Source organism: Prunus avium, chromosome 3 (assembly GCF_965620075.1).
Source record: "Prunus avium chromosome 3, drPruAviu1.hap1.1, whole genome shotgun sequence".
Lineage (NCBI taxonomy): Eukaryota > Viridiplantae > Streptophyta > Magnoliopsida > Rosales > Rosaceae > Prunus > Prunus avium.
In genome coordinates, this window is record NC_142286.1 from 26,559,321 (window position 1) to 26,582,618 (window position 23,298).

The 23,298-nt window shown below is 40.6% G+C and overlaps 3 protein-coding genes across 3 annotated transcripts; all 3 read right to left on the reverse strand.

The window, feature by feature from the left end:
* Positions 1-5,255: 5,255 nt before the first annotated feature.
* LOC148295826 (uncharacterized) lies at positions 5,256-6,908 on the reverse strand. Its single transcript, XM_088250598.1, has one exon. The coding sequence runs from the start codon at positions 6,906-6,908 to the stop codon at positions 5,256-5,258; it is 1,653 nt and encodes a 550-aa protein (XP_088106724.1).
* A 949-nt stretch (positions 6,909-7,857) lies between these two features.
* LOC148295827 (uncharacterized) lies at positions 7,858-8,469 on the reverse strand. The gene has a single exon (XM_088250599.1). It carries the CDS (start codon positions 8,467-8,469, stop codon positions 7,858-7,860), a length of 612 nt encoding a protein of 203 aa, XP_088106725.1.
* A 10,335-nt stretch (positions 8,470-18,804) lies between these two features.
* LOC110770995 (CAAX amino terminal protease family protein) lies at positions 18,805-21,832 on the reverse strand. Its single transcript, XM_021975216.2, has 4 exons — positions 21,534-21,832; positions 21,178-21,336; positions 20,318-20,536; positions 18,805-19,152 (listed from the first exon to the last, which is right to left on the reverse strand). The coding sequence occupies exons 1-4, from the start codon at positions 21,735-21,737 to the stop codon at positions 18,811-18,813; spliced, it is 924 nt and encodes a 307-aa protein (XP_021830908.2). The 5' UTR covers positions 21,738-21,832; the 3' UTR covers positions 18,805-18,810.
* Between the last annotated feature and the right edge of the window lie 1,466 nt (positions 21,833-23,298).

Below are 23,298 nucleotides of genomic sequence, written 5' to 3' on the forward strand. Positions count from 1 at the left end.
TCAAACACACACACAACACAATTTGGGGGGGGGGGGGGGGGGGGGGGGGTTTGGTTTGGTTCAAGTGACCTAATTCTAATGCATGAAAGTAAATGAACTTTGAAATTAAATGAGAATGGCAGAGATGAGTTATCAAAATGTGAAAGTACCAAGTAACAAACACTAGGGTTTCGGAATCCACCCTAAACAATTCTACCCAAGTTCATGAATACTCAAGTGATGAACTCTAAACGTGTTGTTGAAGATGTTCGCAATCAAGACCAGTACGAGTGGCTCAAGACGCATTGATTCTCTCTAATGTACGTAAAGTGCAGTACGAGTGCTACAATACTTGTGCCTTCCCTATAATCGAATCTAGGTGTGCTTAGTACTTTGATTCAATTACAAGAAAAACCCATTAAGTTCAAAGAGAATATGAACATCACAAGAATCCTAATAGCATGGTGTTTACATTAGGTATTCAAGAAACCAATTCACATGGATGATTCTTACTTCATCCATTTATTGCTTAGGATAACATGAAGATACACATAATCCCAACAACCTCAAGAAGCATGCTTTCAAAGGTGATCAATCAAAGAAGAACATACATCAAGGATAGATTAATTTGGTGAATTGGAATTCAACAACAATATCCAGAAATTCATACACTCAAGTATCAAAACAATAAGGTAATCATGATTAGGGCTTCAACCTAAGCCCTAGCTATGGAGTTTAGTTCCTCATACTTATTTCAAATACAAACTCAAAACAAAACTAGAAAGAAGTTACAGATTTTGTGAACATGGGAGCTCAAGGTCTTCAATGGTGGAAATCTCTTCCACTTCTTGCTTTGTTGCCCTTGTCTTCCTCCTTGAGCTCCCTAGCTCCAAGCTTCATCTCCAGCTCCAAAATCTCTGCAAAATTATGGAATTATTCTGATTGCAATGGCTGATGCTCTTTGCACTCCTTTTGCTTCCCTCTCTCCTCCTTTCCAGCTTTTACTTTTAGTATTCTAATGCAAAGTCTTCACCCATTGTCTTCTTGTCCCCTTGCAAGTGATGAAGCCTTGTCCTCACAAAGATGCCAAATGCTTCAGAAAATATCTCATCTACTAAGGTAAATTCTTGTTACCAAGTGTTATGGTAACAAGAATAATCAAGATGACACAATGGGGGTAAAAGCTGGCCAATTCCGGATTTCCAGAGCTGTGGTAACATGCTGGATTGGTTGGATAGGCAATACTTGTCCAATGGAGCTCAAATTTGGATATGTTGTAGTTAACATCCATTGGAACAAGTCTCATGAAGATCATGACCTCATCCGAGCACCAGAGCATGTTGATCCCAGGCCAAGAAGTTGACCTACGAAAATGAACAAAAACAAAGTTTATAACCAATAATGCACTTTTAGCTCATTTTCATTCCAACCAAGGTAAAATCTAACAAAACACAAAAAGGAAGTAAAAAGCTATAAAATGTCAAGAACTAACTCAAAATAGTGGGTGAATAACATGAAAAATCATGTGTAAAAATGAACCGAACACTAAGTCCTGCCATCGTTCGCCCCAACAATAAAGCTCTTCTTGGTCCGCCCTTGCTCAACGCCCCACGCCGGAAGCATTATATTGAGGATTGCTTACGATTTTTCTATGAGTGTCAGGAGAGGACCACGGAGCATCTCTCCATTTGCTTAGATCACCGTTTCCCGGATTATCTAGCCATGGATCTTTCCTCATATCCTACGACAGAGACAAAGAAGGAGAGGCATAATTTGTGGGCGAGCATCCTCATCAGCCGAGATCTTCCATACGGCCTAATGGTGAACAAAGGTGGCAACTATCATTGCGGTGGTGAACTTTATTATCCCGCTGCCGCCGGCTACCAACTAGGCTTCATTCAAAGCATCCCGATTCCGCCCATGGATTCCGTCAACCTGCTTTCTTCTTGGCGGGCGGAATTCAAGGATGTAAAAGAAGTCACCGCCTTGACGAAGTTCAACCAAGACTTGGTGAATTCCTTTAGCATTCCGATTAGAGATCCCCGATTTGGTGACTCTGATATTTTCACCCATTGGTGGAAAGAGATGTCGACCGGTTGGTTCTCTCAACCATGCTCGAAGATTGAAGATAGAATCTTCAGGCATTGCCCATGCTCATTAGCCTACCAGCAAGAGAAAGAGAAGAAGAAGGCACAAGCAAAAGGTAAAATATTCATACGTTTTCTCATTTTAATTTTGGCTATCTTCTTATTTTCTAACCTTTCAACTCTCACAGCTGACACCGCCGGGAAGGAAAATCCTCCCACCGGCATTATTGAGAGAGAGAGAGCTCCGCCAATCCCGCCGATGCCAATCCTGGGCGGGTTGAGAAAAGGCCCAACACCCCCGTCCAAGGTAAACTACTCTCCATGATTACTTTTGCCTTTTTTTGAAGATTTGCATTTCCATCCTTCTTAATTTTTAATGGGTATCTCTAAGAGAAATAAACCTCCTAATTTTTAGCAGATACCCCCGCCGGAAATATTGTGCCCCCACAATCATTTCTTCGGCCTAGAAAAGCTCCGCGCACCCTCTCACCTCAAGGTTTGGCCGTGCACCCTTTTTTTAAAAAAAAATAAAAATAAATGAAACTTGTTGCAGGTTCCTCAAGGCTGGCGGAGCAACCTTCTCCTTCTCATTCGATTGGGGCCGTGCAATCGGCCACTACTCTGCTCGTCGCTTCGGTAAACTTATATCTCTGCGTATTTTCATTTATCAATTCTACTGGCCCAAACTCACTTCTATGCCCAAAAATATAGGAAATTCAACCTTCCGCACCTGAGACGGAAATTAGGGCGCAAGTCATGACTTCGGTGGGCGAGGATGAGGTAGCTTCATTTCCTTAGCCGTTTGAATTTCCTTTTACTTCTTTTATGCTTATTACATTTTCAAACTTAGTCGACCGAGGTCAATTCCATTGGACACCTGGAAGAGGTTTCCACAGGGTCACACGAGACTACTCCCATGCCCGAGGATCACGCCCTGGAGCACGTGACCGAACTGACAGAGGAAGACTTCCCACACGTTCCAAACTCTCAGGTTCATTGAAATTTCTTATTTTTCAAAATTTCTTCTATATTTGCCCGCAACTTCTTATTTTCAATGTTCGAACATGTCAGCGGCCCATTTCTGGCCCTGAACTGTCTTCGGCCGACACCGCAGCCACTGAGGTCAAATTTCAACCCATTTTTCCCACCGACGGAAGTGCACCACCTGAGCCCATCTTTATGCTAACCTCGGTAGCTCCTGCCTTGGTGGTCGAGATTATTCCATCCGAATTCCAACTCGAGGTAATCCTCGACACTTTCATGCTTATTTCAAATATAGGTGCCATTATTTTGACCCTCATTCCCTTTGCTAGGTTGGAGAATCTTCATCCTTTACTCCCGCCGAGATTACCATGAATCCGTCGGTGGTGGATAGTGGAAGCTTGGCCATGGTCCCTCACGAAGAAGCACCTCAATCATCCCCTGATCAGGTATGAAAACAAGAAATGCATACAGATATACATATGCAACTTACTTTCCCTGGTTGAAAATATAATGCCAAATTTTCTCGCAGCCCTCTGGTGACATTTTTGACTTCCTCGTTCAGTGGGATGCATCTATATCTTCGGCGGAGGCTTCTACTCGCCTTGCCACTTCTTCCACTACGACCGGGGCCCTACCAAATTCAGGGGCGGAGGCCCTACTTCGGTCATACAGAGATAGAGACCTCATGTCCCTAGAGGACAAGGATGAGAGGGACAAGCTCAAGACTGCCATTGAGACCTTGGCGAACTCCGGCTTCTTTTTAGACCCATGCTCAGCTGCTATGATCACATATCTCTTTGGTCGGGTGGAGAAGTTTGTCCCCCGTCGCCGTTCTCTCCTGGAGGAGCAAAGTATAGGTCAAGACCTGGAGCAGCGGATTACCTCACGTAATGCAATCATGAGGAAGGAGATTGAGATTGCTCGCCAGATGCAACAGGAGACCGCGGATATTGATGAGCAGGTGAGGCAGCTTCAAGAGAAAAAGGCCGCCATTATTGCCAAAGTCTCCGAGATTGTTCGGAGCAATAAGCCTCTCGAGGCTCAACTTCGACAGGATGCGATAGCCGTGGAAGCGTACCGAGAGAATAAGCTGACCCTCCAGTCTACCTTGTCGATCGGAGATACTGCAATGAAGAGCTTCAAGACTGCCCTTCGTACCCTTTTCCCTGATGCTTAGGTTCATATTTGGCCATTGGATGGCCCATTTTGTAGTAGACTTTTGTGTATCTTTTGGAAAGAATCTTTTTATGAGGCCCGTTCTTCCAATAAAAGTCATTGTTTTATTATGAGATGTTTCTTTGCGGCGAACTACCTCTCCATCATTTCCCAAGCCGTTGGGTAATATTTCTTCAAAAAACGACCATTAATAGGTGAATCATGGAGACGACCACTCTCATAACTCAACCTATATGCTCCTTTTCCTAAAACTTGGTTGATGAGGAAAGGTCCTTCCCAGGTTGGAGACCATTTACCAAAACTACGATCTTTCGTTCCTAATGGGAGAATAGTTTTCCATACTAAATCTCCAACTCCGAAACTCTTGGCTTTAGTCTTCTTATCATACGCCCTGGCCACCTTTTCTTTTTGGGCTTTTAAATTATCCAAAGCCTCAAGTCGGACTTCGTCGAGATCATCCAGCTCTTGAGCCATCGCCTGATTATACTCATCTTCACTCCATTCAGCGTGGCGAGCCACCCTTAAAGATTTTACCGAGATCTCGAGAGGTAAGACGGCATCATGGCCGTATGTGAGTGCGAATGGCGTCGTCCCCGTGCCAGACCTTTTAGAGGTCCTGTACGCCCAAAGGGTGTTGGAGAGGAGAGAGTACCATTCTTTAGGATTTTTCTCAATCATTTTTTCCAAAATACCTTTAATCACTTTGTTGCTGGCCTCAGCTTGACCATTTGATTGAGGATTGTATGGGGTGGACTGAACCATCCTAACTCCCCAATTTGTTGCGGCTGCCTTGACAGCCTCTCCCACAAAAGCCGTTCCTCGGTCAGTCATGATAGACTCTGGTAATCCGAATCGATGGATGATGGATTTCTCAATAAACTCTATCACCTCAGCTTGGGTAACTTGCTTGAGTGGTACGGCCTCTACCCATTTTTTAAAGAAGTCGGTGGCCACTAAAATGAACTTGTGACCCTTGGATGATTTCGGGTGGATCTGGCCAATCACATCCATCGCCCATCCCTTGAAAGGCTAAGCCTTCACAATAGGATTCATGGGCCCGGCCGGAACATGCTGAACTGGGCCATGCCTTTGACATCCTTGGCATCCTTTGGCGTAATCAATGCAATCCTTCAGGATGGTTGGCCAATAATACCCATGCCTCCTTAGCAACCATCTCATCTTGATGCCTGCTTGATGAGCTCCGCATATTCCTTCATGAACCTCAGTCATAACCACCATCTGATCAATCTTTCCCAGACATTTCATGAGTAAGTCGTCAGAGCCAATACGAAAAAGCTCTTCATCCCTGAGCACATAGCTTATGGCCCTTTGCCGAACCTGCCGGCAATGCGGACCACTTGGACATTTCAGATACTCCACGATGTCGTGTCTCCAGTCATCTGGAATTACAGTCAATGTCATCACCTCCATTGGTATTCCTCTTTCGAAAACTGAGGGCAACGATCGTTTTTCAACTTTGAATAACTCTTCAGAAAGCCCTTCAGAGATCTGAACTCCAGAGGCCAATTGGGCCATCGCATTGGCCTGTGAGTTGTGCTCCCTTGGTAGGTGAGTGAGTCTCACTTCATCAAAAACTTCTATTAGTTGGCTGGCCAAGGCATGATAGCTAAGCAATGCTTGGCTGGTTACCTTATAGTCACCGGATAATTGTTTCAGAACCAACATCGAATCCCCCATGATTGACACATTATTTATTCCGAGTTCTCTCAAAATCTCCAACCCAATAATCAAGGCCTCATATTCGGCCTGATTGTTGGTACAATCAAAGTCTAATTGAAATGAATAACGAGTTCGGAATCCTTGGGGTGATTCAATGATGACACCTGCTCCCCCCATATTTGATGTTCGAGATCCGTCGAAATAGAGATGCCATGGGAATAAACTTATCATGTCTACTTTGAAGAAGTCCATGTCTTCTATTTCAACACAAGGGTGAGAGGCCAAGAAATCAGCCAAAGCTTGCCCCTTGACGGCCTGCTGAGGTACGTATCGGAAGGTGAATTCTGCCAATGCCATCGTCCATTTTCCAATCCGCCCTCTAATGATTGGCCGAGTGAGCATGTACTTGATCAAATCAGTCTTGGCGATTATATGCACCACGGAAGGCAACATATAGTGCCTTAACTTGGTCGCAGTGAAGTATAAGGCTAAACAAAGTTTCTCCACCGGTGAATATTTTCTCTCGGTGGCCGTTAGAATTCGGCTTAGGTAGTACACTGCTTGCTCCTTTTTCTCATCGTTGTCTTGGGCCAAAAGACTTCCGATGGAATTTTCTGCGGCCGAAATATATAACTTCAAAGGTCGACCTCGCTTCGGCGGGATTAGCACCGGTGGCTTGGTTAAATACTCTTTAATGGAATCAAATGACTTTTGGTGAATTTCTTCCCATCGAAATTTCTCCTCATCCTTGAGTTTTAGCAAAGATGAAAAAGGCTCGACTTTCCCGGCGGAATTAGCTATAAACCTCCGAAGGAAGTTTATTTGGCCTAGCAAACTTTGCAATCCTTTCTTGTTTTTCGGGGGAGGCGCATCAATGATGGCCTTAGCCTTATTTTTATCAATTTCGATCCCCCTTTGATGTACCAAAAATCCTAGGAAATTCCCGGCGGAAACCCCAAAGGCACATTTCTTTGGGTTCATCTTCAATTGATGCTTTCGCATTCTCTCGAAGGCTAACCGAAGGTCGTCCAAATGACCTGGTCTTGATTCCGACTTCACAACCACATCGTCGATATAAACTTCTAAGTTTCAACCGATCATGTCATGGAAGATGGCATTCATCGCCCGTTGATATGTGGCTTCGGCATTCTTTAGGCCGAAAGGCATCACGACATACTCAAAGGTTCCAATGGAACCAGGACATCTAAAGGCTGTCTTGTGAATATCTTCTTCGGCTATGAAAATTTGGTTATAGCCAGAGTGTCCATCCATGAAGGATAAAATTTCATGCTTGGCCGCCCCATCAACTAAGAGGTCCGCCATAGGCATGGGATATTCATCTTTGGGAGTTGCGAGATTAAGGTTACGAAAATCAACACAAATTCTTATTGCTCCCATTTTCTTCTTTACAGGTACAATATTAGAAAGCCACTCCACATATCTTGCTGGCCTAATAAATTTGGCTTTAACAAGCCTTACAATTTCTTCCTTGACCTGTAATTCTACTTCCGCCGACATTCGGCGAGGTGGCTGCTTGAAGGGCTTGAAATCCTCCGTTGTTGGTAGACGGTGCTCGACCAAGTCACGACTTAGTCCAGGCATCTCAGTGTAATCCCAAGCAAAGCAATCCTTGAACTCCCTTAAAAGCTCTTCCATCTTGGCCCGAAGTTCTGGCTCCAACAGACCACTAATGTAGATTGGCCGACGATTGTCTTCCGTCCCCAAGTTGATTTCCAACAAAGGGTCTTGGACTTCCGCCTTCGAATCATCCATCTAAGTTGGTGCCAACTCCACTTCTTCAATTTCAAGCGCGTCATCTTCAGGGCCTTCGTGGAGGAACTCCACCAAATGAGCGGTGGACCCATGCTCGGCCGCTCTCTCGGCCCAAAAACCATATAGCCGTCTCAAGGTGTCTTCCACCGCAGCTCTATTCTCTTCTTTCGTGGTTGTATCAATCATTAAGAGAGAAAAAATCAGACATCGTCGGGCGCTCCCCATCTGCTTGGGCATCGTGTGCCCCCAAGTCTATCAACTTCTTGGCCGAGACTCCCGTAGGTCGGCCGTTCATATCTGACCCTGTAAAATAAAGAGGACCAAGATCATCCTCGTAAAACCTGGCCTCCACCGCATTGGCTGAAGCCATGAAAGGCCGTGAGTCGGCCCGAACCAATTCCACGCTCCCATCCTCATGCCAAAACTGTAGAGTTTGATGGAGCGATGAAGGGACACACATATTTCCATGAATCCAATCTCGACCTAACAACGCGGTAAAGTGAGCCGTTGTTTCCACCACAAAGAAAGCTGTCGCCCTGACCTTTTCTCCTACTCTGACTTGGAGTGGGATGATTCCTTTTGATATTGTGGTGTCTCCCACAAAGCCACTGACCGTTGTCTCAGTTGGAATTAGTTCTTCTGAGCTTTTCTTCAATTTCCTCATCACTGAAGCTGGGAGGATATTCACCGTGGCTCCCGTATCAACTAGAACTCTGCTCACTGGAACCCCATCAAAGTGAGCATTTACGTATAAAGGTTTAAGGTGGGAAGACATCTTCTTGGTAGGCATTTCAAATCACACTTTCTCTGGCATTTCCTTCTCCGTACTTGGCATCACAATTTGAGGTTGAGCTACCTCTGCCTTTGGAATTTCCCGAATCGCCTCGATTTCCTTTGGTTCTCCCATCTGAACCATGGATTCGACTTCATCAAAAACATCTCCCTCCATGGAGTTTGGTTGACCTGGCTGAGCTTCGAAAAATAGTGGAAGTGTGACCACCATAGCATCGACCTCGTCGAAGTCCCCAAACCTCACCTTGGTCTTATTTGTCTTCAATTCACTTTCCAACTTGGTAATCTCTTCCCTACACTCATTAGCTAGTTGCTCCATAGCTTCTTCTGGGAGGTCTTCAAAATACTCGTCATCACCATACTCTTCATTCTCCCCATAAAGTTCTTCATCATTGGCCAAAGCGCCTCCTAGGTTTTCTGAAGTCTCTTCGGTTTCTACGTCGGCCGTTGGTTCGGCCTTTTCTTCCACTACGGATGTTTGGACATCGACCATGACTTGGTCCTCCTCCGCTGTCAGCTTATCTTCTGTCGTCTGGGGTTTTCCTCTGACATCCTCGACCATTTCATGGTCATTTTCCTTTTTCTCCTCGACCACGGGTGGTGATACCACTTTAATTGGTGTTTGCCTCTTGGAGGTCGAAGGATTGGCCTTGGGCTGATTCTTTTCAAATCTCTCAACTTTTGATGGCCCATCGTCCAACACCTTCATTGGCTTGCTAGATTCCTCCTTAAGATTGTTTGCTTCGAAAGCTCCGGTCAAATGAGCCTCCAACTCCAACATCGGCTCATCTAAGGCTGTCACCACAACTTGACCATTCACCAATTGTCGATGTATTTTCATCCCTTTGGCCGCTGCTGCCTCTAGCGAAGCCACGACGTCAGCTTTGGCGAACTCCAACTCTTCCAGTCGAAGCTTCTCTCGAAGGTCGACCAATCGTTTGAGTTGGGCTTGCTGTTGTGTGGATACAGCTGCACCAAAATGGATTCAATTGCATCCTCAACTTGTGATACTCGCAAGTGCACGAGCCGTTAGGTAGTATAGCATATGTAAGTGCGAGGTCGATCCCACGAGGATTGGTGATTGAATGATCCAATTCATTTTTCCTACACAAAACAGAAATGAAAAAGAAAGGAAATAAATAAAACAAGGAAGAAAGAAATAACTAACTCAAGCAGATAAGTTCCCAAGTTCAATTAGATTAATGGATTGATTCTAGCTAAAGTATGATTAAGCCATGGTGTGTGGTCATAACCTTGTGTTCCTAATTCCCTAATTTGATCATTTGTTGTCTAACCTAAAATTAAGCATTAGGAACCCATTAAGCATAGAAGAACATTTTAAACAACCAAGTATGTATCTAATCCCTGTTGTCGAATGTCCATACATACTCTTCCTATTCATAGTTCAATTCGAATTAAAGCATGGTGTATACTCTTAATTCAAACCAAGATAGCTAACATGCAAGCCTAAATGGTGATCAATCATTCAAACTAGCATATTAACTTATAAGCATAATGAATAAGAACATGAACCATAATTGAAACTTGGAAACTAATCAAACTTGAAAAACTAAAGAAAAGAATTTACATAACAATGAAAATTAAGTAGAACTTGGAAAAACTTAAGGAGAATTTCAGCACAAAGATCTCATTATAACAATTGAAAACTAGAAAGAGAAACTAAGAGAATTTGAGGGAGAGAAGGGAAGGGAGCTCTAGAGAAGTGTTTGAGAGCTCCCCCCCTTGGGGTGTGTTTACAAGCTTAGAGAACTTCCCTATTTATAGGCCTAGGGGAAGTGAAAATCTGAATTCAATATGGCTAATGCATACAACACTTGTTTTATAAAATCTGAAATGGTTGATGCACTTGTATTAGAAAATCTAAATTGGGTGATGCACTTGTATTAGAAAATCTTGAATTGGTTGATGCACTTCACCAATAGATCCCACCAGCAGCCCTAGCTCATCTTCATGTCACCATGACCAAGCTTCCAACCAGAAATGATAGCTCATACTGAGGTCAGCATGACCAGCAACTTCAAGGGCTTACGAATTGGGCTTCCCTTAAGCAAATTAAGACTTTAAGCACTCAAACTTGAAGTTCAGAATGTCTTCTTTCCAGCCATATATCATTTGGGCCAATCCAAGGTCGGAGGAGGAAGTTAAGGCCAAAACAAATTGCTAACTCATTTTGCGCGCTGATAAAATCCATCCTGAGCATGGCTCTGTGTTTGCTAGGTAACAGACTCCACAATTATCCAATGGGGCTGAATTTCGGATATGTTATAGTATACACCCATTGGAACAACTTTCATGAAGAATGTGGCCTCATCAGAGCTATGTAGGTTGCTGAAACAAAGCTTGCAATATGACCTACGAAACTGGGCTGGCAGGGGACTGTAGCCAAAATTGAGTTTGTCTTTAAGCTCTTCATCCATTCATCCAAATTAGGCCCTAACATGCATGGATTGCATCATTTACTATCCAAAGCCCTCATTATTACCTAAAGCTCAATGAACTGAAAGATAAACACAAAAAGGATTAAAAGCACAAGTTTAACTCAAAAACATAACCAAATCATAAGCTAGAAGGGTACAAAATGATATGTAATTTATGCACCGATCACTTGCCTCTCGTCCGCCCACTCGAACTCTGCTTTACAAGTGGCAGCATATTGTCTTTGAGCCCTTCTTGTCTGAGTTTTGCTCAATGGTATCGGAGGCAACTTCGAACCTCTACTCCTATACCATTGTCCTGCCTTTGTGTTTGGCATCTTGAAAGTTGGGACACCACTACCATCAGATGGGCGAGGTCTTGACACATAGGCCGCATCTCGATTCTTTCCTTCTCCCACCGAAACCCACATGCTTCTATTTTTATCTTGGCTTGGGTTCAGCGGATCAACATCTTCATACTTGAGTGGCATCTGATGATTTCTTCTCTTAGGCTGATATCGCGGCCTTTCGTACCTATCTTGGTACTCATGTAATGGCCGTTTGTTCGGCCTAGTCTCCATCATGCCCCTTGGGCTATATGGACCGTAATTCCCGGCCGAACTTTTGATCATGTTTTTCCCAGCACTTCTTGGTCTACCTGTCTGGGCTTGATCCTTGATCGTCTCCTTAGTCGGTTCCCTAGCTGGCTCCTTGGGTTTTGGTAGAACTACCTCCAATGAGACCTCACATTGACATCGGCTGCATAACACAATAGCCTTGGGAGATTCTTCCATAATTGGAATCTTCTCATCTAGAGCCTTTGTCACTTCTGGGTACATGTTGGCCTTACCCTTCGCCTTAGGATCCATCTGGTTCTCCCTTGCTCTCCTCTCAGCTGCTGCTTTTCTAGAGCCACCCAAGTCTAATCTTGGTCGAGGTTGATCTGGCCTTGGGAAGTTGGCATTCACCATGTTGGCCTGAGCATTTGGGAATGGATTCTGATCAACACCCATTGTAGCTTTCTCTGGAAATTTCAAGATCTTTCGATCAATGAGATCCTGCACCACATTCCGAAAAACAAGGCAATTGTTAGTCGCGTGAGACCATACATTATGCCATTTGCAAAAAGTTTTGTTTCTAAGTTCATTAGCCGATGGAATATCATGACCATTTGGTAATTTTATCATCTTTTCTTTTAAAAGTTGGTCGAAGATTAGTTCGGCCTTCGAAATGTCAAAGGTATAGGACTTGGTTCCGACTCCATTTTGAGAAGTTCCGCTAAACTTAGAAATCTGGACCTTTGTCGGCCTCTGATCCTTGGAGGCTTTGGACAAAGCCTTGCATACGCGTGGTTCGCTGGCAACAATTTCAGCCAAGTTTACCCCGGTCGATTCTTCTTCCTCTTCTAGGAAGACTTCGTCGTCCGCCTCATTCGAGTCCACATTTTCGACCTCCACCGCGTGGATAGCCGTGGTTCTAGATGTGGAAGGTTTTGGTAGATCTCTATAGAAAGTCGGTCGGGATATCGACCGATTCTTTTGTTGTTCCTCCTTTAAAAGAGCTTCATATCGATCCACCCGAAGTAGGAGGTCATAAATATCACGAAACTCAATACCCTCAAACTTCTTCCGAAGATCGAGCAATAACCCCCCTTGAGCCAACTTTGCAAATTCATGTTCAGGCATGTTGACCGTACACCTAGCCCTTGCTTCTCTGAACTTCCCCAAGTATTCTTGGACTGACTCGTTTGGTCCTTGGCGCATCTTGGCCAAGTCGGCCATTGACACATCTGGCTCTGGCCGATAAATTTGTTCGTGGAAGATTTGCTCCATAGTCTGCCAATTTGGAACAGAGTTCTGAGGAAGTTTGACATACCATGAAAAAGCAGCCCCTGTGAGGGTGCTTGGGAATAGCCTTAATTTCAAGACCTCGCGATGTCCGATTTCGGCACATTGAGCAGTGAATCGACCAATATGCTCCACGGTCGACTGGAGTCCATCTCCTGAAAATAATGCAAAATCCGGAACTTTGAATCCTCGTGGAAATTCCTCTTGATCAAAATGCTCCGGATATGGCCTTCGGTAGACGGGTCTACCAATTCTTCTAGCATGGGGCACCATATCTTGGATCATCTGCTCAACCGCTCCTCGGTCGATTGCTTGATTTCCTAGTAATGGATTATTCCCACCAAGATTATTCCATCCACCGACTCCGGCAAATTGGTTTATATGAGGCCCAGCAAAATTTGCCCCTGCCCCCTGGTGAACTTGTGGGCGGAATTGGTTGAACTGCGGGAGTCCTTGGAATTGATTGGCCGCCGCATATGGGTTATTACCCATCGGCAGAACATTGACCGCTGGAGCTGGGTTGCCCCCAGCCGGTGCATTTGGTTGAGGCGGATTCGCCCCAAAAATGTTTAGTTGGGCCTCCACTTGAAGCCTTGCCACTGGCACTCCATTTGCTGCCTGATTTTCATTTTGGCCATTTTGTTGGCCTAACAATCGATTAAACCTCTCATTGATCTGAGCATTCTGAGTGGCCATGGTTTGAGCCAAGGTTTGAGCTACGGTTTGAGCAATAGTTTGAGCTGCCTCCTGCATTCTTTGATTGCTCGATATTTCCATCGTACGGAAGAGTTGTTGGAGTTCCAACGATGTGGCCAAACTTGGTCTCAAGACCGGTCCTTCGGCGGCTTCCATAACATCTTCGACCACCACTTGGTCGAGATCGACGGCCGCATTTCGGCCAAGGCCATTTTGGCCTTGCTGATTATTCGGAATATCTTGTGGCTGAGAATTTGTAGGAAGTGAACCAGCCATGCTCGACTCCGATTCCAAATGAAGTCTAGACTCTTCAAATTCTTGATCTCTTCTAGGATTCCTCCTAGTGTTTACAACCATACAATTCTTTTCTAGTCCCACCGGGCGTGCCAAATTATGTTTCCCTATTTTCGGCCAGGTAGGCCGATGGAAGGAGTTTTTGGTCCTTCTTCTCTTGAGATGCGTAGGCGTGCCACCACCAAACCACTTGATGGCTTGAATGGAAAGATTGTGCGAGTGTGTTCGCGCTTCTGACTTCTTGATCAAACGATTGATCGACCAAGCAAGGAACCTCCTCTTGGCCTAGGTTCTTTTTCTTCCTTGAGGTCAAGGATGATTGAGAATTGTATGACTATTTTTAGGATTTTTGTGATAAGTGCAGTGAACGTAAATGCATTAAACGAAATGACAGAAATGTAAATGCGATAAGATAGATTAAAGCAATAAAGACTTGAATTAAACTTGAATGTAAAGACAATTGAAATTAAATTGCAAGAAAGTAAGCTTACACTAGGGAAATGAAGAACTTGGATAATCTGAAGAGCCTGAAAGATAAAATCCTAGACTATGAATTGAAAAGTACATGATGAAAAGATAGATTTTGTGTGTTCGGTTGGAGGTCCTTCTTTCTTCATATGATGTTCTATTTATAGAGCTCCAATGCTTTCGGGAGCTCTAGGCACGAACTGCCCGATGTCTTGGAAATCTTCCCAATATTAATGTCTTCCTGTCTTTAAACTCCGCCACTTGTAGGAAAACATCTGCTGGAACTTGTAGGCTGGGCTTTGGACTTGATGAAGACTCCCACCAACATTAAGTGGCATGTGAACTCCAAATATTTGATATCGGCCGCATGATGAATTCTCCAAATATTTGGAAATTCTAACCTTGGTTGAGAACTTGTTGGCATAGGAATTCTCTATTTTTTGTTTATATGGCCATACCTTGTCGGCCGCATGATGAACAAATGTCTTACTAATTTCCGCCCAAACGATGAGTGGATGCCTCCCATATGAATAATTATATTAAATTCCAAATATATATATATAAGCCTAAAATAGGATGAATAAGGCTTAAACGTGGGAGCTGGCCGCACATGCACATTCATCTACTTATATATACTTATATATATATATATATATATGATATTATATTATCACAATATATGAGATGGAGGGTTTAAACTTGGGAGCCTCCAGCCGCATTCATATAATATATATATGTATATAAGACAAAAAACTTCAGCCCAGCTTGCACAAAAAATCCATGCGCCCTATCTACTCCAAAAACCAAATACCCGGCCGACATATATATATGTATATATGATTAAGTTTCCTACTCAAAGCCCTTCAGCCCAGTTTGTAAAGAAACTAAATACCCGGCCAACATATATATATGTATATATGATTAAGTTTCCTACTCAAAGCCCTTCAGCCCAGTTTGTAAAGAAACTAAATACCCGGCCGACATATTCCAAAATTGTGTTCGCTCAAAACCAAAAAACAACTGGCCGCAATTTCTAGCAAACCCCAGCCGAGATATCCCAAGCATCACAATCCGACCGCAATCTTTTCGCAAGCCTTAAACCCCGGCCGAATTTGAACAATTCTCGGCCGCCATTCTTTGCCCAGCTTTCCTAGCTTCACCCGGCTGCAAACTTGTGTAGCCCAAATTGCTACGACCTCCAAACTTCAAGGTCCCGGCCACATCAATTCCAAAGAACTCCAAGCTTTGGCCGTATTCATGCATGCATCCACCCATTTATATATATATATAAATGAATATATCAATATGATATGCCCAATCACTTTAGCCCAACTTTTTTGCAAGAGTAGTGTTCAGCCAACTTCAAAGATACGCCCAATCTCTTTTGCAAAAGAAGACACCTTGGCCACCTTTTTTGAGAAAACACTCGGCCACCTTTTATCCGCCTCTATGAATTCTTCCTATTATATATCTATAGGTAATAGGACAAAACTCAAAAACTCTTCGGCCGAACCAATTCCATGCTCCAAACTTTGGCAACCCTTATTCATTCACTTTATATATATATAATAGCATAAGGAAAGAACTTTTCAGCCACATTGGCAAACCATCCAAATGCTCCAGCCAATGCTTTTCCATTTATCCACCTAATATTTTCTTCAGCCCACTTTTCTTCAACCAACTTTCTTTCAGCCAACTTTTCTTCAACCAACTTATTATATATATATATATATATATATAAATAAAAGCATGCAATGATGAAGGTTGAATTCCAGCTTGGTTACACGTTCGCATTCACTTTCTAAACAAAACCCCAACTTCAGCCAACTTGGTTACACGTTCCCATCTTCAGCCAACTTATTATATATATATATATATATAAAGCAAACCATATAATGATGGCTTTGAATTTGGTTTCAACGTTTGCTTTCACTTTCTAATATATATATATATTACACCATACTTGGAAGCCTTCAGCCACATTCAAGCATGCAAATCTGCCCCAAACTAAACAAAACCCCATCTGCTCCATCTTGGAACTCCAAGTAACAACACCAAGCCGTGACCTTTTCCTCAATAGAATAAAAATCCAACCGCAACTTCCAGTGCAGCCCGGCCACGAAAAACTCCAAGATTTCGGCCGCAACCTCTTCCCAAGCATCAAATTTGGTTGTGATTTTCAACAGCCCCAAACACCTTTCCTCTCTCTGCCTACGAGAAGCCATGGATCAAAGGCTTCAAGAATTCAAATCAGAATTTTCGCCTTTTCTTTACGAAAGAATCCCATATTTGTGTTTTTTTTATTTATAAATATTGGTTATGTAATTCATTGTCCCTTTTCTTTATGATGATGGGTTCTATATTTTATTTATTTTTTCTATCAAAGATGATGGGTTCTGTTTGTTTGTTCAGAAAATTTAGTAAGTGAAATAAGCAATAGCAAAAAGTTTCTAAGTTGCAGTTCGTATTGTAGTTTTCTTCTCTGTGTGTTCATGAACCAATCTCTCTCTTTTTTTTTTCTTTTTTTTAAATTTAAATTTTTATTGAAGTCCCAATCTCGGTGAATGTATTGGTTCTATAATTTTTCGTATATGAATATTGGTTCTGTAATTTGATGCGTTTTTAATTAATTAATTTTTAAAAATTTTATGATTCCAACCCGAAAAACAATTAATTTTTTATGATGTTAAATAATCTAATAAATAGTAAATTAATTTTGAAAAAAAAATTGAAGTCCAATGTTGTCCAGTGTGGCCTTGTACCAAACAATGGACTGGACTTAAGTCCAATCCAGTCTAGTGCTCTACCAAACAACTCAATAGGACTTGAAGTCTAGCCCAATCCAAGCCAGTCCAATCTAACACTTCAAGCCCAAATCCTAATCAGTCCAGTCCAGCCTACCAAACGGGGCCGAATATCACTGTTATACCAAGCAGTCTAGTCATCTATTAACATTCAAGTTTAGCTGGCCTGCAAGTGCACAGCTACAGAAATTTAAAAAAAAACACAGTATTTTCACCCTGCTAGAAATTTTAACATACATGACATTCTATGGTGAACATGACTGCTTATGTGGATGATTCGGAGAGTTGAATGCTAAATGCCATAGAAATCTTGAAGAGAAGAATAAACAGAGAAGGAAACTAAAATCTTGGGCTAGTTGAATCCTAGACGCTACGAAAATCACTCCTAAAGGCGGACCTAAGCTTAGGCTGGAGTGGGCTCCAACCTAGGGGAAGATTTATAAAGTATTGAACATGGTTTAAATGTTATAAGCTTTATTTCTACTTTAATAAATATTAGCTCACTCCTAAAGCATATAGGAAATAATAACATCAATCCAAACCTATATAAAAAATAAGGAAGTACCCCCCATTTTGATTCAAATAAAAATACTAGAAAATCAAATTCTCACCAAATCAAAATATAAAAAATCGGTTTTAGTGCAAAATACGATTTAGGTTAAAAATGATGGCTCATTAAGTCAATATATACTTCATATTAAAATCCCATAAAATCAAGTTTTCTTATTTGATGTGTAAGGAATAAAAGCCGCCAAAAATTATCTTGAGAAAATGAGTATTCCGAAAAAACATTTTTCATACTTAGTCAATATTGCACCTCCGTTAAAAAATTTCTGGGTCCGCCAGTGGCTACACCCACAGAGAGCAAACATAAAAAAATTTCTTCTAGCCACCCAAAATGCCATATTTGAATCTTGAGAGCCAAGAGGAAATAGCTCTCCTCTAAAAAATTTACCAACCTATCTTCAATAGGTTCTTCAATCTTGGTAAGTTTTTTTTATTTTATACATATTCAATTTCCAATTTTAATTGTTGTTGTTAAGTTTTTATGATTTAGGGTCAGGGTGAAAACTTTTGGAGAGTGTTGATATATATTTCATTTTTGCAACTTGAATTATTAATTAGCATATATGATTTTTTTAAGTTGGACAATGTATTTAATTTGGTATTTATTTATATTTTGTACTTCTTTATGTTATATTTGCTTGTAATGTGGCCATGTTTGATTTATAAAATTTTATTTACATTTTTGTTTCAAAAGAAAAAAAAAAGGCTTATAATATATCTCCTCTATAAAAATATATATATATATATATTTAGCCTAACCCTATAAAAATTCCTAGGTCCGCCATTGCTCCCGACGATCTTCAGTTGACCTGAAGACCTAAAGAATCATGACAATCCTATGTTATGGCATCCATCTCTAATTGGGTGGCAAAACCAACTTCAAGACTTAGCTTTCAAGGATAACCAAAGAAGGAATCCAAAAGGGAGGAAAATATGCAAATCATGTTCATTCAGTAATATTTTATGTAAGCCTGGTCTTTCATTTATTAGAAAATGCACTAGTGGAGAAGAGTCTTTTGCCTGTTTCTAGTATCAAAACTGACAGATTCAACTATGTGGTTGGATATTGTGAGGCACAAACCAATCGTGTGATTTAATAACATTGATCAGAAAATCAAGTGAGCACTGTTAATTCAAAGCCATAGTATCAATTACCTAACTCCTAAGAAACGAAAGTAGGTTCACTTTCAAGAAACAGGAAAGAAGTGTGGAGACTTAAATGTGAAATTCAAGATAAGAATGTTATCATTAGAGTCATGGCGTTGTACAGGGAATGTATTAAAATGGGAGATCTCAAGTTTCCAGTCCAACAATAAGAGCATCCAAGCACACATCCAATGATGAACAACTGTAAGGAATTCTCACCAGACAAGTGAGCTGCACTAAAAATAGCTGAGCTTATCAAAACTGCTGACTGCCATTTCATAGTGGACGAAATTGACGCTAATAAAAATCCCCTGTAAACAGTTTCTTCCAGCACGGGAGTGACAATGCAATATACAAGAACGCAAGCAGCTTTTGAGATGTTGCTGCTTACCAGGATTTCTTTGAGTACAGGGTTGTTTATAGCCTGCAATGATATGGTGTAAAATAAAATACTTGAAAGAGGAACAGAGTTTCCATAAAATTACTAAATCAATGATATATTTATTTAGAGAAATATAAATGAGCTGTAATAAGAACTTGAGAATTTGAAAAGGAAAAAACAATTTATAAGGAACTCTACAACAGCGAGAAAATGAGCCAACTTCTTTGGAAGTTTTTTCTACTTGCATTAAGGACTCAGATGATACACATTGTTGAAGCAACTGCTTAGAGTTATATTGCATTGGAAAACATGTAGATTGAAAAAGGTCAAGAAAGACGAAATAGAGACATACTAAATCAAGAAATCTTTTCTAAATTCAATGCAAGATTGATTTGGGATATTTCCAGTGAGTTAGATTAGGCTTTTATCCCCTTATTCATTTATTCTTGGGCCCTTTCAAAACATATTTTGCTTGTTGTCTGATGCAGTTGTGAGATCATTTTAACTTAGGTGGAAAATCCTTAATTCCAATTGTAAAAGCCTCTTCTACCAAGCACTATATGATTCTAAACTAGTTAAAATCAAATCACAGCCACTTACTCATAAATAGTGAAATCAAATTAAAATTAATATCAGAAACATTTTATCAAGCACCAAACAATTATATTAGCTACTGTATCATCACAGCAAACCGAGTCATCAGACCATGTAGTGGTCAGTTTGTTCAGTTTTGGCTAGTGAAACCATTGTGAGCCTAGAGTTAACAAGTCAATGAGAATCAGTCCCCTATACAGTTTCATCTCTCAAATTCTCTATGCACTATGAATCATGTGAAATGAAGGATACAACCTCCTTCCTACAACTCATCATTAATTACTATGAGATCTCATCCATCATCAGATTGGTTGTATTATTCTCAAAAACCATTTATTTACCATATTTGGATACCTTAATCATTGTACCTTCTATCATTTGTATAACATTATAGACGTATGCTCTAGGCAAAAGAAAAGTATAACGTACAGTTCTGAAAAATAAAGCAAGGGCATATATTGGCTTTCCTTTTGTTCAAATACTTAGCTTACCCAATTGTAGAAAAGGTACTTATCCCAGTTTCTTATTGCCTTTCTTTTTTTTGGATGAGAAAGTTCATGAAATATTATAACAAGAGCAGAAAACCATAAGCAGTTAAGTTTATCAAACGAACCTTGGGCCCAACAACACTATCAGCAAGGAAGGAAGTAAGGAAAACCAACATAAATAGAAACCCAAATCCTACAGCTGATGCCAACAGCCAGCTCCTCTCTTTTGATACTTTGTTAGCTTTAAAGAAATCCACAAACTTATATTGTGGCTTAGCAGTGCTCTGCAGAAGAACTAGAGCTGCAATGAGCTCTAAAATTTGAGCTCCAAGCAATGATATTGCCTGCAATAACCCAAAAAGGAAACCAAGATCCGTTATAAGTGTGCAACTTTATTAGTGTAAGGTAAAAGTTTGTTCAAACGCCAGACAGTCCATATATGAACTTGTTCAAATTAGGTATCAGTGCAGAACAGAATCCATGAAATCCCATTACTAAGAGAGTTATCTACTGAACTACAGATCTTATGGGCGTGGGAACAATGCTATACCACGGGATGCTAATTGTTGTTTGTTTCAAATTTCAATTGGTACTTCGAAGATGCCGATGAGATTCCTATCTCTGCATTACAGAACGATGTACGTTGGTAACCACTGTCACTTTTTTGAGTTTTGAATCCTAAGTTTGATGTAAAGAGAGGACTGGATGGGCTACTTGACTATAGGGTGGTTCATTAGCCTCAATAAGGCATATGCCAATCCATACACAAGGACAGAAGACAAAGAAATCCAATATTCAGCCCCGAAAAACGACACCTACATTTCAATGTTAATTGTTAAATGATGAAAAGGGAAGTAAGATTGCCCTTCTCGGTAAAGCATTTTGTGTAAGTATCCTCTCACATTTCCCATTCTTCCGAGAATCGAATGGTGTAAAAAGGCATTTTTGCGCCAGGTCGATCATACAAATTAAGAAACAAACTCACCTCTATCTGTGGATCAAGAATAGGTTCATGCAATACATGAGCAACCACAGACAACCCTCCAAAACTCAGAGGAATGTGCAAACTGAACATATAGAAAGCCATAGTGCTCCATAAACTTCCATGGTCCCATGGAGCATCTGCTGCCAAAACCGAGAATCCCTACAATTTAGAATCACAAAAAAGCCCATTTCATTTCATGCTTGGTTCAAGTACAAAAAAAGCCAAAGAACCCAAAAGAATATGGTTGACAGACCAGTTGTAACAATGAATTCCCCATTAACGCATAAAAATCCTCTGAGAAAATATCAGATATATAAAAAAGAGAAGTTCAACAAGAAAAATGAGCGGAGTTGAACCTGAGAAGAGGCTTCATGGGTGTTTTCAGTTTTGTGACAAAAGCACTTGAAAGAAACTTCGGAGCTTAAGCTGGATTTGGAATTGGTGCAACTGAGAAGAGTATGGGGAGATAGAAGGGAAATTAGTGGTTTCCTAAAATTTCCAATGGGTTTTTTGGGTGCAAGGGGTAGAGGATGCCACAGTTGCCACTGTAACTGTATCATTCTGTCCCGAAGCAATGGTTCTGCTCCTCCTCATGTCCCGCCGCTACCCAATCATCGATGGGTACCACCACAAGGTCTTAGGCCTAACAGGGTAATTTGCGCTAACGGTTCTTGTCCGTATCCGGCTTTTTTTTTTTAACTTTGAACAACTCGAAAACCGCACGAAAAATTAGTGGTTGAATATTAACACAATTAAAATTGCGGGTTAAATTTAGATCAACTCGTCATGATACGTTTATTAAACTAGTGGGTTTAGAAACAACACGCGAAATGACTTACTGGACATATTCACTATATAATTTTTATTAATAATAATAAATGGGTATTGATTTTCCCACTTCCTTTTTATCCACTTACACTCCATTTTTCTAAACAAAAAAAAGTGTATCTATATATATAAAGCAACAGGCAAAGAATGGTGAAACATTCAAAATACCTGAAAATACCTTGGTTAATGCAAACATTAATAATTGAAATTATTAATTAAATGAGGATAATATGATAAATTCACACTTTTTCATGTTAAAAAAATTTAAAATTAAAAGAAAAATCAGATAATGGATCTTCTTTTTATGGAACACAACTAACCATTATCTTTTTTAATTCTAAAATAAATAAAAAAATTTAAATAAAAAAAAACCTCTCGCAGGCACGGAAGTGCGTGCGGAGAGGCTAGTGTGGATAAAAGGAGAGTGAGAAAATTATTTACCTAATAAATATGTGGCATGTTCTATTCTATTCCATATAAGGTAGTGGATTTCAACTCACCCAAATGAAAGTTCTTAGCCTAAGTAGATATCCGTAGTCTAATTCTCATCTCTATTTCGAATTCAGCTTCTTCTTAAACATGTGACATATTTAATAATTTGCTAAACATGTTAGTAACATGTTTAACATGACTCAAACCCAACACAACATGTTTATTAAATGAGTTGGGTTTCAGTTGAGCATCTTGACACGACATGACCTATTGTCAGCCCTATTAGTCCAATAGTGAATTTAGTATAGGGGCATTTATCATTTGGTCCATATAAGAGGTCCATAATATTAAATAAGGATGTATTTTGTAACAATTAGATGATAATGACCTTATTGGTTTTTAAGATTGCCTTTGAAGTCTGATTGTGCTTCTCAGATGATGCCAAGGGAGATTTTCTTTTTACTTTTCTTAAAGTACTAAAATGGTTCCTGTTTCTTTTGTAAATGTTGGTACTATGTAGATGATCTTTTCAAGTTGAGTTACTATTTCTCCAACTTAAATGATCTCTTCATATGGACTTGTGTTTCTGCTATCGCTTCTATTATGGTTGATTTTAATCTTATTGGGAGATGATAGATTCTTTTTTATCTTATGCTTCCATCATATTCTTGATATTTTGAATATGTTCTTATGCTAAATTATTCAAGTATGACATGTCATTATCTTGTGCTTTCAGCCTATCTGCTTTGTCCCTATATTTGAAAAATATTCAAAAAAACAAAGGTATTTAAAAAAAAAATACGTATATGTGTGAATAATATAAGTATTGTAGGTGAATTTACTAACCATGGCACCATGCTA